This window comes from Pollicipes pollicipes, unplaced genomic scaffold (assembly GCF_011947565.3).
Source record: "Pollicipes pollicipes isolate AB1234 unplaced genomic scaffold, Ppol_2.1 Scaffold_3447;HRSCAF=4054_pilon_pilon_pilon, whole genome shotgun sequence".
NCBI lineage: Eukaryota > Metazoa > Arthropoda > Thecostraca > Pollicipedomorpha > Pollicipedidae > Pollicipes > Pollicipes pollicipes.
Window position 1 is genome coordinate 13,203,555 of NW_023596297.1, and position 15,423 is coordinate 13,218,977.

Below are 15,423 nucleotides of genomic sequence, written 5' to 3' on the forward strand. Positions count from 1 at the left end.
CAAGCGTTGCTCCACTGAAATGTAGTTTTTACCATGGTCTTGCATATATCTACATCCTGGGTTTTATTTCCATACTCACAATAGCCGTTTCATCGCCTTCAAGCATTTGAAAATTCCATTGATCCTTCATTATTTCCAGCAAGCAGCGCGGCTCAGGAATTATTCCATCTGTAGGCAGTTGGCCTATCCTTCAAGCTTCGCGGGCCACGTGCTTCGTCAAGGTCCGTGCGCGAGCCACGAGGCGGTCACAAGTCGTGCACGGAGGCGTGCTCCCCGACAACAGCTTCGAACCCACATCGTCATCCCGACAGAGCGGTTCCACCCACAACAGTCAACACCATACGGCGCGCTCGCGGCAGTCCTCCCAGAACGGCACTGCCCACAACAGTCAACACCATACGGCGCGCTCGCGGCAGTCCTCCCAGAACGGCCCTGCCCACAACAGTCAACACCATACGGCGCGCTCGCGGCAGTCCACCCAGCGAGCCCGCTCATTGCTGTAGATATAAAAACGACGCCCCTGTCAAAAGTGTCCTCTAAGGTTACCAACATAAAAAGTTTACTGACTGGGCTCCCAGGCATCTACCGCTGTAAACACAAAATTGGCGCGAATAAATGAGGTACCCTGAACACAGAAATGGCATGCACGAAGAACTAGGTGCTGTAAACATAACAGGAAAACAGAACAGAACCAAAAAAACAGGGAACCACAAAATAAGTAATGTTAATAAATTCATGAGCAAAATGTCTTATGTGGTGTAGACGACATTCAGTATACTAGAAGCTGCTGTTTAACGACGTTACAATGCTATTAAAGATTATATTAACGGCGTTCGGTGATTCGGGTTGTGCTCATCCTCGAGAGGCCATCCTTGTCCGACTATTCAAGATCAGTGCAGCTCAAAATATTAAATATCGCTAATATAACCGTCATTTAGCACTACAATGTCGTTCAACAAACATCTATTGGTACCTTAAAGGCCGTATCTCTACATAAGACGATTGAACTCATATTGCCGAAAAACCACAAGCTGAAGACCTGTCTTTCTTATCTCAAGTGATCATTGATTTTGAGTAGCATGATGAAGAAACCGTATTGTAACACAAATTTTTGACTTTCTCGGACATGGGCGTAATCACGTCTGTTGAGATTGCAGAGGACAAATCAGGATTGCAGGGGTGAAACTGGAATCCGGATGAGACAAGCTGACCTGAAAATGCATTTTCAGTGGGAAGATTTGAAAGGGACAAGCAATCTTTAGACAAAATTGGGGAGACGAAATCACACACACTGGCATGCGGAACGGAAAAATATCACGTTTTCTGTCCCTAAATCTCCTTAGATGTTCCACCGTCACCGTATATGATGTGGTAGCCGGAAGACAGGAGATAAAGGACGGGAGGCAACTGGACAGGATAAAACAGGTTATCACCCGGGGTAGCGTGAGGGAGGACAAAGTACAACAGCATAGAAGAGAATATAGTAGCACAGGACATGAGATGACAAGGCAGAACAGGGGATGACGTAAGTCAGGACAGGGCTAGAGGTAACATGACATGCCAGGACAGGAAATAAGATAAAAGCACAGCACGGCACAGCACATAGGAAGATGAGTAATGGCTCTAATGAGGATGGGCAAAATGAAATTTGCCAAAATGAATCAAAAACATATTTGTCTGTCCACCCTCCCCCAATTACAGTATGAGCTTCGGCTCTTGCACGACCCGCCCCGCCCCCTCTGTCCTCCCAGCACTGCCCAGTGTCGTCGTCAGCGCTTCACATATAACACCGGTGTTCACCCGACCGTGCAGCACTGCTCGGCGATCTACGGCCGGCGCCGGCGGCGGGCGCCAGCCGACGATTTCGCAGATCGCGCACGGCGGGACGACGTAGTTACGTTAATGGAGCCATGCATCATAAAGATATGCTAAAAACACATAAAATCACATTGAGCTCAGAATTGAACAAAGAGCATGCTATTTTAGACTTCGTGTCACTTCAAAGTCTATGAAATATAAGCATGTAAATCAGAAAAGTAGACTTTCAGGACAATTTAATCTTTAACCTGGCATAATGGGGTAAGCTATGGAGATAAAAAGATCCAATCGCGAGATATCGTTGAAACAAGCCCGTTGGTATGTTCCGCTAGACTCTATATTTTTCAGTTTGGACGCAATACGGAGTGGCATCGACCTCCTCCCTATCAGCTCGCTTTATAAAAAAACGCCACTCGTTGTTATCACTTGTGTGCTTTCTTTCAAATGACCGGTCATTTTCATGTACACTGAGTGCGCGTACAGCAAACAAAAAGTGCACCCGTGCAACAGCAGGTTGCGGGGGTACAATTTCCTACTCAGTGAGGGTGACATATTACCTCCCACCCACCCCTCACCCCCTCCCTGGTTCCCCCTTCTGAACTAGTTCAGTTCCTGGCAGAAAACAGCCATGTCCCTCCATCCATTGTCATTGAAGATCCTAACATTTCGGGTGCAAATTGAACGAAGCCAGTGACCTCTGGAACAGGAACTAGCTGTATCGAGCTACGAGTTCAGCGACTTACGACCATATCTGACTGGTTGCTGGGTTAATATTGTTATTGGGCATAAACAGGTCACCCGAGCGATGGTTCCGCATCATATGGAATGAGTGGGGCCGAGCACTGTTGTGTTAGCCTCGCCGTGTATGTAAGTCCACCCGAGGCAGCTGCCAGTGCCCTGCACCGATAGTTACCCGTGGTTACCCTCTGTCAAGGGCAATAGTTGGTACGCTCCATAGAGCAATCTTTCCCTCCTTCAAGCGTAGCATAATTTATGAATGGCCACATAACCAGTTTTGCTGCATGCCTTTTAAGCTGCACCAGGAGCTTCTGTTTGGGTTTGGTCATTCATATTTGATTATTTGAAGTTTGGGATGTGGCATCACATTAAAAATGGAATGGTCTATTTGCTGCACAGCTGTATCTCCCTAATATTGTAGTTGCTTTGTAGCTCAAAGTATTCCTGCTTACAAAAAAAACATTGTGCATATCTGCCGTACAGCCATTTGCCAGTCAACAAACCATGGCAACTATGGGCAACATCTTGTTAAAGCAGGCATGAGGGACCGTTTTAACAAATTTGGGGCACATGATTAAGAGCATGGGACAAAATATTTGAATGGCATGTCATGTGGCATCGTAATTTGTCTCATGAATAAAATTTGATGGATCTCAAACAGAAAATTGGCCAAACCTTGCTACAAATAATGTTTAAAAAGCAGGAAAGGTTGGCAATTAGGTGTTCCACAGAAGATCACTGGCTTTTCGGGGACAGGCTTCTTTCTGCTCCCCCAAACAAAAAGTCGGTATCTCTCGCATGATTTGCTGACAGATAGGGCCATCCAATCCACTGACAAAGTATCAAATTAATCATACCCACCAACACACAAGATTAAAGTGTGAAATAAGTAAGAGGAGCTATGCACTTAAGATATGAGAACACAGTTTTGAGGGGCAGAATATTTCTACCAAACACTTCTGCATTAGCTGCGCAAGGTCTGTCCCTAAGCTATGCATGGCAGGATAATTATTGCCATAGGGATCCAGGTTCTGTGGAGCCTTGTCTATGTTTGGTGGATTCAAAGGAGCTCGGTCTTGGATGACATTTTAAAACCTCTGAAAAGGAAATATTGATTAAGTACATGTGTATTAATGTGGTTAGGCAATATTAGGTAGGAGTCAAATATTCACAGAAAACATCGGGAGGAGGAGTGAAATATTGCTCCTCACAGGGTGTTGCTTCACCCAAAGTTGGCAATTCTAGCACACTGCTTCAGGAACCTTTATGACTAAGTTTCCACCCTGTCGCTAGCTGACGTGCGCTGAAACAATAATGTTATCATCATCATTCACCCCGTCGCGCACCCGCAGCGGCGTGTGTTGTTAGCGTTTTGGTATTTTGCGGACTCAGCAACCCAGCAAAAAGACTTCTCTCAGTTGGTAGCCTGGCAGCACATTCGCTGTTCGAGCGGGGTTTTCATATCTACCGGAATATTTACGCGCCTAGCAGGCACTCTGAAAACACTCAGTCCATGGATCTGCCCCGGCACTGAATACAGAGCATCGACAGAGGCGCGGGCTCGTTGGCCGTCGATGTTGGTAGCAGCTTTACACCGCTACGCTGGCGCGGAGTGCGGTCGGTCCCGGTGCTTTGAGCTCAGAGGTGCCAGATGTGCCTTGAGCCGAGAGGACGAGAACGGGCCGCTAATTTGCAGACGGTCGCAGGGTAAATGAGGTCAGAGACTGTGCGTGGCGCGCCGCCAGTCTAGTTAAACTAACTAAACAAGATTAATTTGCCGCGTGCGTGCTTTTGTAATAATGCATGGGCAGCTCGAAAGGCTGATGAAACAATTGTCATCAGGGAAGTTGACAGCAGAGGAGCCGGGGCATGATTTCCTGGGTTAGCACATTGTGGCTGTGTACGGTATATGTCCGCCGTTTATTGTATGCTCTAATATACTTGATGGTGTCAGGCATGATCTAGCGCGGTTTACAACGAACAGACTGGAGCTAGGACATGTAACACTTTCCACCATTCACATTGGTTTTAAATATGAGCGAAAGGGAGGAACGTTTATTTTGACATAGCATGCCGAATGCGAGCTGTTGATCCGTACGCCACTTAACGTTGAAAATCGGTTATTGTGATAGGAACGAGCTTGTGGTCGAGAAAACCGATGCCTATTTTTGCACATGCTTACATTTCTTCGTAAGCAATGTTGCCAGCGAAAGATAGACAGGAAACAGTTAATGCACGTCAAATGTGACACAAAATCAATGCCATCTTTCAAAGGGAGTAACTTCGTACGCATCGTCAGTTTTCAGACCTTATTCTAACAATAATCGACCATGGTTATACCAAAAAGTACGGGTTACATGTCGTCAACAAGGAAGAATTGGCTATGTCGACAAACCCCGCGTTTCAAGCTGTGTTGATGTTCACAAGTCGAGTCGTTCGTGTTCCTCAGCAAGGTTTGAAACGTGGAGCTTTGTCCATGCAGCTGATGTTTCCTTAATAACGTGGTTTAACCAGCACCTTCATGGATATTGGAAGTCGTTTGTTGTCGAAATGAAAGCTCTTAATTCACAACGCTTAAAGACTAGGAGCGCAAGGCCTTTGTTGCTTACATTTCATATTTCATGCATGACAAAGGGGATTTGAGAGGACTGGATCAAAATCAAACCAGATATATGTGGAATTGTCGGAAGCAAATGTTGCCTTATAATGCAGCTGGCAAGATTCGAGCTGCCCTGTATCCATATTATCAATGTTTAGTAGGTGTTTTATCTAGTATATTTAGCATTGTATTTTGTATTGCATGAGTATTGGGCGCTTCGCTGGCCGCTGAAGTCTTTTGGCGCAAACCAGTAGACGAAGCAAAGAAGTACACAAGTACGACAAATCCTGTGCTTTCAGCTTCATTATAAAACGATAGCTGAACTCCTCAGAAAACCATACTATTCAACGAATCCGTGGATGAAACATAAATTTGTTTGAGCTATGCCAAGCGCATTTCGGTTTTTGGTATGACCACGTGTGATACATGATTGAAAACGCTTCAGAGAACGATACATTTGCCTTTCCCAACCATTGTCGTGTTCACGGTTCTCTGACCAGCGCTAACCGGTTAGTGAGCTGTCCAATATGCGCCTGAGAGTAGTAGGCTGCTACTTCTTCAACATGGGAGGCCATCGATGTTACGCAGCGCGAATAGTATCAGCTGCATTGTAAACCATAATCTTGGGCTCGGCCACATATACGGCCGTCAGCGGGCCCACGGATGAATAAGGAAATCGTTCAGTATTATATATTTCTAGGACACCGTATCAAGCAGGCACACACTTTCTTCCATGCAGTTTCTCTGTAATTCCGTGCAAAAGGTATCAGTAAAGCCATCAATTGCGCGCGCTTAACAAATGCAACGGTAAACCTTTTAAATATTTTTCTTCTCAGCTGAACTGTGTGCATTTCCATAAACTGTTTGCAAAGAGCTCGGCGTTGACCACTACGGTCGACTGGGCTGAGCGCCCCACCCTTCCGCCCGGATAGTGGAGTGGCTCCCCTTTCCCCCAGATGGTGTAGCGGCTCACCTTTCCCCAGATGGTGGAGCGGCTCACCTTTCCCAAGATGTTGTAGCGGCTCACCTTTCGCCCCAGATTGTGGAGCGGCTCACCTTTCCCAAGATGGTGTAGCGGCTCACCTTTCGCCCCAGATGATGGAGCGGCTCACCTTTCCCCTAGATGATCAGGCGCCCCGCCCCTCCGCCCGGATGGTGTAGCGGCTCACCTTTCCTCCAGATGGTGTAGCGGCTCACGTTTTCCCCAGATGGTGTAGCGGCTCACATTTCTCCTAGATGGTGTAGAAGCTCACCTTTCCCGCAGATGGCGGAGTGCCTCACCTTTCCCCCAGATAGTGGAGCGTTCGTCGATGAAGTACTGGTCGTCCTTGACCGTGCGCTTGTCTCCGCTGACCACCACCTTCCACTCGGCGTGCGCCTTGCCCCGGAGTACCACTCTGATGGCTGGAGGCAAGGTCACGGTCACGGTCAAGGCATGCAGAGCGTCCTGAAGCTCGGCTGCTTCAGATACTCTATAGTCGATCGAAAGGTGGTTTGTATCATGTCTTCCACTCGCCAACCACTCGAAATCGATTGAGGAAGTCCAGTGAGCGACATTATTTACCGTACATTGCATAATGTTGACATTTAGTAATCTTGGAGGCGTTCAGACCCCCAAATCCCACAAAAACCCTTAAACATGACTGCAACAAACAAGGCATGTGCGCAACGTTTTCACTTAGTTACAAAGCGCTACTGACAAGGCATTCAAGAGCCTATGTTGAATTGCTCTGAGGATAGATATGTGAATGATTTTCAGCACCGGCCTTGACTGATCCGGCAGGTATATGCCAAGCATAGCTTGCTGTTTGTACGCCGAATCCGTAAAGTAATAATTTCGGTCCAACAGATGGCTTTTCTCATCGTCTTTGTATATCCTTATTAATACCAAAATACAGCGAAACGGGTGTTTAGCGTTACCTCCGTGTGGCCAGCACACCACTGCTGCCCCATGACCTGCCCACTGGGAAGCTCAATGCCACAAAATTGTTGACTTGCCACGCTGCTAGAGATGCTGTGGTGTGAATGTTCGGCCATAGCATTTTTTTTCGTGTGGCATTCATGTCCATAAGAGACGTTTTGAAAACACAATCTTCGTCGTGTATGTCTGTTGACGTAAGGTCACGCGCACATTTTATTCTGTCACGTGGGAGCTTTTCCCATGGGAGTTCTCGTGAATCGGTCTAGTCCGTAGAAGTTGTGGGGCGCGGAAGTTTTACCGTAAGCGTTTCGCCCGTGGAGGAAATATCGTGTAAAAGTTTTGTCCATACCAATTTGTGGGGTGGGAGAAATGTCACAAAGCTAAAAGTTCAAAAAAAGTGCGCGGACAATTTGCTAAGTGGTGGTTTCGTCCCTAGACGTTGTGTCGCGTGGAAGCTTTGGCGGAAGAAGTATTGTCGTGTCGAGGACGTCATATCGTGTGAACGTTTTGGATATTTCTATACGAGCAGTTATGTCGCTAACAGGTTTTGTCCATAAAAGTTGTGTCGTGTACATATGTTGAACATAGAAGTTGCTTTGCTTGTCGGAGTTTTGTCTTACAAAAGCTTTTCCCTTGGAAGGTATGTCGTGTACACATGGTTCCGTAACAGTGTAGTTGGTATAAACTTTTGCGGTAATGAGCGTGATATGGAATCAATTATTTACCTACGAATGACACCAGATTAGATACGCTGCTCACCGGTGGCGAAATTAAATTTGAAATTTGCCTTAACTCGGGCGCCGCATTTTGATTCCCAAGATGCAAAGCAGCAAGCTTTTTGAAATGTCAATGTATTCATTGGTATTCCCTCCGATTTCCAGAAGAATAACTGCTGATGTGATTTATGGTACGCCCAACGCGACACGACTGAGCGTAAATCAGAACTGATAACATTGGCAAGCGTAGTAGATCATGGAAGCGGCTCAGATCCTCCGCTTTAGCCGTTCGTGCATTATAAATTGCGTGACCATTTTTGTTTCTTTTATGGTTAGGACCCCCAATTTCAAACGAGAAAATGTTATTTCATCAGTTGGTGAGTAGCCTACATCAATTTAAGCCACCGAATTCGATGTCAGATGCGGTTCTGACATACATTGATGGACTAACATCGAATGCCGCTTTTCCACACGCATGCCTAGAAATAAAACCTCTCTTTTCATTGCTTGTTCGACTTCTGTTATTGTTTCGATGAGGGCATGCTGCCAAAATATCAATCCATCTATATCTCTATTCTCCTGGTTTTTCTCCGACGAATATAGCTATTACTACTGTCTTATCTATGTTTGTAAAAGTATCCCTACATATCCATGCAGAAGGTTCGCCCACCAGGATGTATCCTGCGTATATCTTTTGCCATTGTATCTTCCCAGATAACTAAATACTGGATAAACAAATCCCTCTCCTTTTCTTGGTTATCTGTTGTGACTCGAGAGTGAAAGACACAGGAATAGGGGCGACGATAGTGTAGTGGTTAACGTGTCTGCGTTAACCTCTGCGTGTCTGGGAAACCAGAGATACGGGGTTCGATTCCCGCGGTGCCCGCCTTTCCTGCCAGGGTGAGAGGCAGGCGACGCAATGTAGCTTCAGCAGCTGAGTGTGTTGTAACACCGCAGTGACACACACACACACACGCACACACACACACACACACAAGCGCGCGCGCGCGAGCGCGAACGCACGCATGCACACACACACACACACACACACACACACACACACACACACACACCACACACACACACACACACACACACACACACACACACACACACACACACACACACACACACACACACACACACACACACACACACACACACACACACACACACACACACACACACACACACACACACACACACACACACACACACACACACACACACACACACACACACACACACACACACACACACACACATACACACACAACAGAAACACGAAATGTTTGGCACCAGTAAACAAGTATACTGCCTTCTGTTTTGAAGACCAAGGCTCTGTTGTTAAGACCTATGTCATCAGGTAGTCAGCATTCATGTCAGGGTGACATCAGTACCACTATTTTAGCCCCTTTTACGTTAGCGTTTATTCGACCCATACCTAATTTGGTCCACCGTGCCTAAATCGCTGAAAATGCGATAAGCGGGGGGTCAGGCCTATCAAAAAAGCTGGTAAACTTTACTCCGAGGCACTGATTTTTGTCGTCGTGAAACAATTCGTCGCCTTACGTCTCTGTATGTTACGTCCCATGGGAACAAATCATTAAGTACCGAAAACGTAAAATGACGAATAAGTACATAATAGCGTACAAAAACCATTTGGAGCCAAAAGTTACGGCTATTTTGATAGTCTGACGACGAACCATAGTCCTGCGCCTGTTTATCCGAAGCTTCGAGCAACTATGGGTTTGGTACCAGATTAGGCCATCCAATAAGTTTGCATGAAGAGGCGCTTGTGTATCAAATTTGGAGATTGCTAATTTTGAAGCTATTGCTTGATGTGCGATGACACCATTATGCCAATGTTTTCTATGACATCGCAAGGGGACTCTACAGATCAAGCCGGATCTCCTTGGCGACGCTGGACCATCTTGGGTTGATCAATCATCCTCTGCCTTTGTAATGGTATGTTAAAGATGCTAATAATCATGTTAAAATCTGTCTATTTTGAATACTGAAAAGCTATATAAAATTCTGCGTTCCGATACCCTTGTCGTCAAAAGATGCATTCGTGGCAATGTCACGCGTGAACTAGAACGACTGGTTATCTCAGATACATTTAACACTGTGCTAGGCACCTCACGGTGGATTCGTATTTTCAGAACATGTTTATGTTTGGAAAGGAATCAACCACATGTATGCTATAAATACACCGCTTAATGCGCACTCATTTCTGGGCGAGCTACCGTACCCCCAGCTCACTACGCCATCCTGTGTCTGGAAAGGCACTAATGCTTTCTCATTTGCCTTCTCCGTCTTTTGTGCACGTTCTTCAGCAAGCTGATTTCAAAGCTCTGGCGATCGCTTCGACCCGCGTGACCGGACTGGGTCGAGTGGCCGCCCCGGGAGTTCAACGCCACTTGCGGCCAACCGCAGTCGCGCGTGGCGGCCGCGCCCAGACCGCCGCTTTCTCGGGAAGCGGTCAGCCAACAAATCCATGGGCTTTGTTGACTCTGGGCTCTTGTTCTTTGTTGCGAGAAGCCAGCGATTCTGACGTCAACGTCGCCGGGAAACAAGACGCAATCGCTCGTGACGGGCGATGGGAGGGCAGGGGGAGAAGCGCCAATTGCGGAAGTGGCCACTGCAGTTTCCTGGTGTCCAAGCCGATAGCGAATTGTCCCAGGCGAAGTCGGAATAAAGAGATTGACAAAATACAAAATTTGATGCCAAAGTGCGGATGATTTCCAGGCAGTTTTTACTTCGCTAATGTCTTGCAGCAGCCGTTTTCGCGATAGCTAAATGCACTGAAACATTTTTAGAATTTTGTCTCAAAAATATTTATAGCATGTTTAAGCGTAAAGTTAATGCTTTGACAAGGAAAATATTGTTTTCAAGCAATGTCTTAAACATTCAATAGGTAAACAACGTGTATCCAAGTAAGAAAAAGTTAGTTGTATTCAGTGATACTCTAAATAAACATTTCCTCATCCCACGCCTTTGGTTAACCAAAATATTTATATATAATAATAATATATAATAATAATATTTTAGGAAAATATCAGGCAATCAGCAACCCTGCGACGTGGACCGGTCGAGGGCGTTGGATGCTGGCTGCATCATTCTTGTTTTCATCTGTTCTGTGTGGAGCAAAGAGAGCAAGGCTTTGAGGGTCATTTCATTCAAGGATCATTCATCTTGGATCATTTTAGGGTATAAACCATGTAAGCTTTGCCAGTGCTGTAAGCAAGCTCTGTTAGTACTGTAAGCAATGTAATTGAGGGCTGTAAATACCGCATACCCATGAACAGGGACGCCGCAAGGATATAGTGGTAGATTTGTAGCGTCTGCATCAGAGATGCCACCAAATGTTCTTCAATTCTGTAAAGTTTCGATAGGGGGAGACCTGGCATCACACCAGTCCATAAAACAAGATTCTTTCATACAGCCAGCGAATCGCAATTTCACCAAGTTATGCTTGTTTGAAAATGTGTTTTTGAATACCTGCGGCACATTCCTTTCCAAAAATTGCTGATAAAAGGTGTGAGGCCGCTGACAAGTTTTTTAAACTTTTAAAAAGTTTTGCACCGTAATCCTTCGTGAAAACGGCTATTTTTTTATTTTGTTTTACACCCGAGTTCCTAGCCTAGTTGCGCCCAAGCTAGCCATGACCAGTGGTGCACTTTTTATTATTAATGCCTCCTTCCAACTTCATTTGTGTATTGTTATCACCCAACGGCGGTGAACGTAATAAGGTACATCCATGATATGACGTGCGGATTTCCAGCGATTGTTTTCGTCCAAAAGTGCAAACAAAACCAAAATTTTTGTTACTAAACATTATGAAGTTGAAATTTATAACATTTCCTGAAAATTGCATATTTTTGTTGTCTACCTGAATTCTTTTCTAGATATTCAACAATGGCGCATGACGTGGAGCTTGTGTCGTCTGCTGACAGGAACGCCGCCGTTTGAGCTACGGCTTCATCTTTCGTCCAAGGCTATATGTAGCAAGGTAAACTTGTTCGATCCGGAAAAGTAACAATATCCAGGCGTGAGGTTTTTAAAAAATGGGCGACTGTTTGATTCATTTTGATGAGACAATATGACGTCACTTGAAGTGTAGGGCGGTGCCAAGGTAGCGCAAAGATACAGCTTATAGGCACCTGATGGCCAGTCGGTTCATCAACGCAATATGTTAGGCAATCTTTATCAAGCTAAGAAAATGGCACGGTTCCCTGTGTAGTAAATATGCTTCTCAATGTGACTTGGTTTATGTCATCGTAACTCGCACAACATTAATCGAGTGCCAATCGACAGCCGCTATACCTGGAAATCGCGCTCACGACCACCAGATTTGAGCACCTCGACAACTCTATTTTTCTTGATCGCCGCATGGCTTGTGGAATGGCAGGATTTGAACGATGTTATTATGACGTCATAAATTCCAAGTGACTGAAGCGCTCTCCCTGATACTCTTCACCCATCTTCGTGGCCATTTAGCTCAGGACATAAATGGGCTTAGGTCTTAATAGGAGCGGGACTGTAAATAGCACCGAAAGTTTTCGAGGGTGACTATTTCATTTCAAAATCCCATATAAATACGAACATTTCTCTTTCAGCACTTAGTTTTTGAGAGTGTCATGAACAGTCCTTAGTATTTGCCAGTATAGCTGCTCTGAAGTACTAAAAATACCGCTTGCCTGCCCCTGTATGATCTTCGACCATTCGAAATACTTCACCTCCCAAAACCATTGAGCACCAAATGCTGTCAAGTACCATACGTGCTGTCTGCAAGTGCTTTTAAACACCATTCCTTGTGTCCTGAAACTGCAAAGTAAATGGAGTCGAGTGAAAGCCTACTCATTCTTTTGGTTTTAACAATCTATCTTCCATAAGGGAGGTGACGAGTCCAGTCCTCTTCAGCGCTTTTGAAGTGCGCAATTTAAGTAAAAAGTGTTTAGCATGAGTTCACAAAAGCAAATGGACAGAGTTGCCTGTGCTGATCGATTTCGTGTTACTTATAGATGACCTTATGTGTTGCCTACTGTGTTTTGTACCTGACCTGATGTCAATGACAGCCAAATGATAAACACACATTCCTCAAACGAATTTCATCCTCGCCCAGATTTAGCACGAAGTACTTGGTCAAGTGCCAGGTATATGACCTAACCCTATGCAAAAATGAAGCTTGAAGGGTCTTTTTCACTAACTCGTTTTGCTTCTAACTCATTTTCCCCGGCCTGATAAGAAATGCGTTATTCCTCTTCGTTTTTTTTTTTTTTGGATGTGCCTGTTTAACTGTCGTCTATTCAACATGGGATCGTTAAAACCTGTCTGCTGGTACTAATTTTTGAACGCTTTTTTGATGAGGTTTGGCTGTAACACAATAAACAAGCTGTTTTTCTCTTTAAGCGTTCACTAGACAACATACCATTACATTCCTAGTCCTAGTTACGTCATTTCTTACTAATTCAACAGCTAGCTATTTAACTGAGACCTTCCGTACATCATTTCAGCATCCTTAACGTGTCGCACCGGTTTCCATCCTTGCAAGGGTTAGCTCGCCGGTGACAACCCTGATTGCACAGCAGAAGACCGCCCGCTCATCCGCTAGCTACTGTACCGGAATACACAGCGTGCTGCGCCGCACTACAGGACATGCTGTTCCGCAACACATCGTGCTGCCCGGCGGCGGGCGCATGCGAGCCGGACGATGCAGCAGCTTGCGGAGGAACGCGGTCGGTTAATGTTACCTATCACCTATGCGGTGCGGGAAACCATGACCACAACAGCACCTATCGCATTATGGGTGAGTGGTCGGCATGATTTATAAGGTGAAAATTGCTGGTCATCAGGTCTCAACGAGGCAAATTTCAGGTCCGTGCACGGAAAACCACGATCACACCAGCGGTTATCGTATTATAGGTGAGTAATCGACACGAGGTCTAAGGTGATAATTTTGGGACATCAGGCACCGCCAGCAGGTCTTAACGAGGCAGATTTCAGGTCCGCGCATGAGCAGCCATTGCCGATGTTTTTATCCGGTACTGGAAAATGTCAACCTGTGTTGAATGCAATTGAAGCTGGAACAATGCTCGTGCGTGTCAAACAGTGCTAGCTTTCTACCGGTGCTCGCGCATATAGACTGATGACGCGAGGGAACCGGTACGACAATTTTAAAGGTCTGGCATCTGCTACCTACCAAAAACGATTCAATATATCCCGTTCAGGTGCCGCCTTAGAACGGTTGTGCTGAAATGTTCGGGAACACTAATATTTGTGGATTTGGCCTTAAATGTTGCCTCAGTTCGCCTGATGACGTGATCTAAAACAAGTTTTGGCTTATTTGATCGAATGAATGACAAATGTGTGACGTTAAACTCACCTGGCATGGATACAAATGTCAATGCCAGGCGACATTGAAAATCAAATGAACGGAAAAATGAAAGCTAGATATGTGTGTCTAGCATGGTCCCGCAATACGTTCTGATCATCAAGGTTTGATTCCTGCACATCTGGCCAAATGAAAATGTAACGTAAGTTGTTAAGTGCGTTTGCGAGTAACATAATACAGTAATGCAGATAAGTCAGTATTAAAAGCCTTATCCCCCGTTGAATAACCCGAAGAATGCACAGATAACTGTACTTTTATCTCAATGAGTATTGTAATTTAGGTTGGACGATGTTTGAGTGATGGGACATGATAGTAAAAGTAATGCAATATCCAATGTCACCGTTACATTCATTTACGACGACGAAGCGCTCAACGTCGCCTGTTAATCAGGCCTCAGTTTCGCTTAGCATGTGTTTTTCCATGACCAAACAAAACTTAAACATAATGAACGCATGTCTCGCTAGGCAGTAACTGATTCCATCGAGTGATAACTCATTTCAATTATGGCTTCCGCCGTGGAGTTTTGTCGAAAAAGTCGTGTTTGGCTCCACGAACCGAGAAAGAAGGGCTCAGCAACGACTCGAATAATGCATAAATGCATAGGCCGGATGTTGTCTTATGCAACCATTGCCTGAACAGCTGTTCAAAAGACTGATGCAGCGGTGCCTCCCATAGATCGGAAAGGATTCGTGAATGTCGGCGTGGTTAGAAAATACTTGACAGACTTTGCTTGTAAACACGTTCCTGTTGTTGCATAGTAAATTGACACGAGTAGTTTATCTTGTATGATGTAGCTGCTGCATGATCAGCGGCATAGCCAGACCGTGGGACTGCTGGCTCCGACCACACGACCTCACTGACCTCTGAGCTTGAAGTTCTCGACGGTGTCGAGGATCACCTGGCCAGCCAGAGTCTCCCCGGCGTAGTACATCTCCTTCTCCAGCCGGATGTCGAACTCTCGGATATAGTCCATGTCGGCCTGAAACAGGGGACACACGGTCACGGGGTGCAGTACACCTCCTTCTCCAGCCGGATGTCGAACTCTCGAATATAGTCCATGTCAGCCTGAAGCGGGGGATACACGGTCACGAGGTGGTCCCCGAAACAGCACGGGGCGCCATCGCCGCACGCTGAGCGTGCTTTTGCGACATCCGCCGAGGTGCTCAGTGACGACAGCAAAGAAAACGTTTCATAAGTCACGCGTCCGCGCGATTCCGTAATTTAACCAATTTCC

General features: G+C 45.7%; 1 protein-coding gene across 1 annotated transcript in view; it reads right to left on the minus strand.

Annotated features, from left to right (window-relative positions):
- The window catches only part of LOC119092713 (arrestin domain-containing protein 2), a gene marked incomplete at its 5' end in the record, with an annotated part of 95,320 nt that extends 80,152 nt beyond the window's left edge, over window positions 1-15,168 (minus strand). The window contains 2 exon segments of the mRNA XM_037215690.1: window positions 6,437-6,559; window positions 15,051-15,168. Coding sequence (XP_037071585.1) covers window positions 6,437-6,559; window positions 15,051-15,162 — 235 coding nt within the window.
- Window positions 15,169-15,423: the final 255 nt, after the last annotated feature.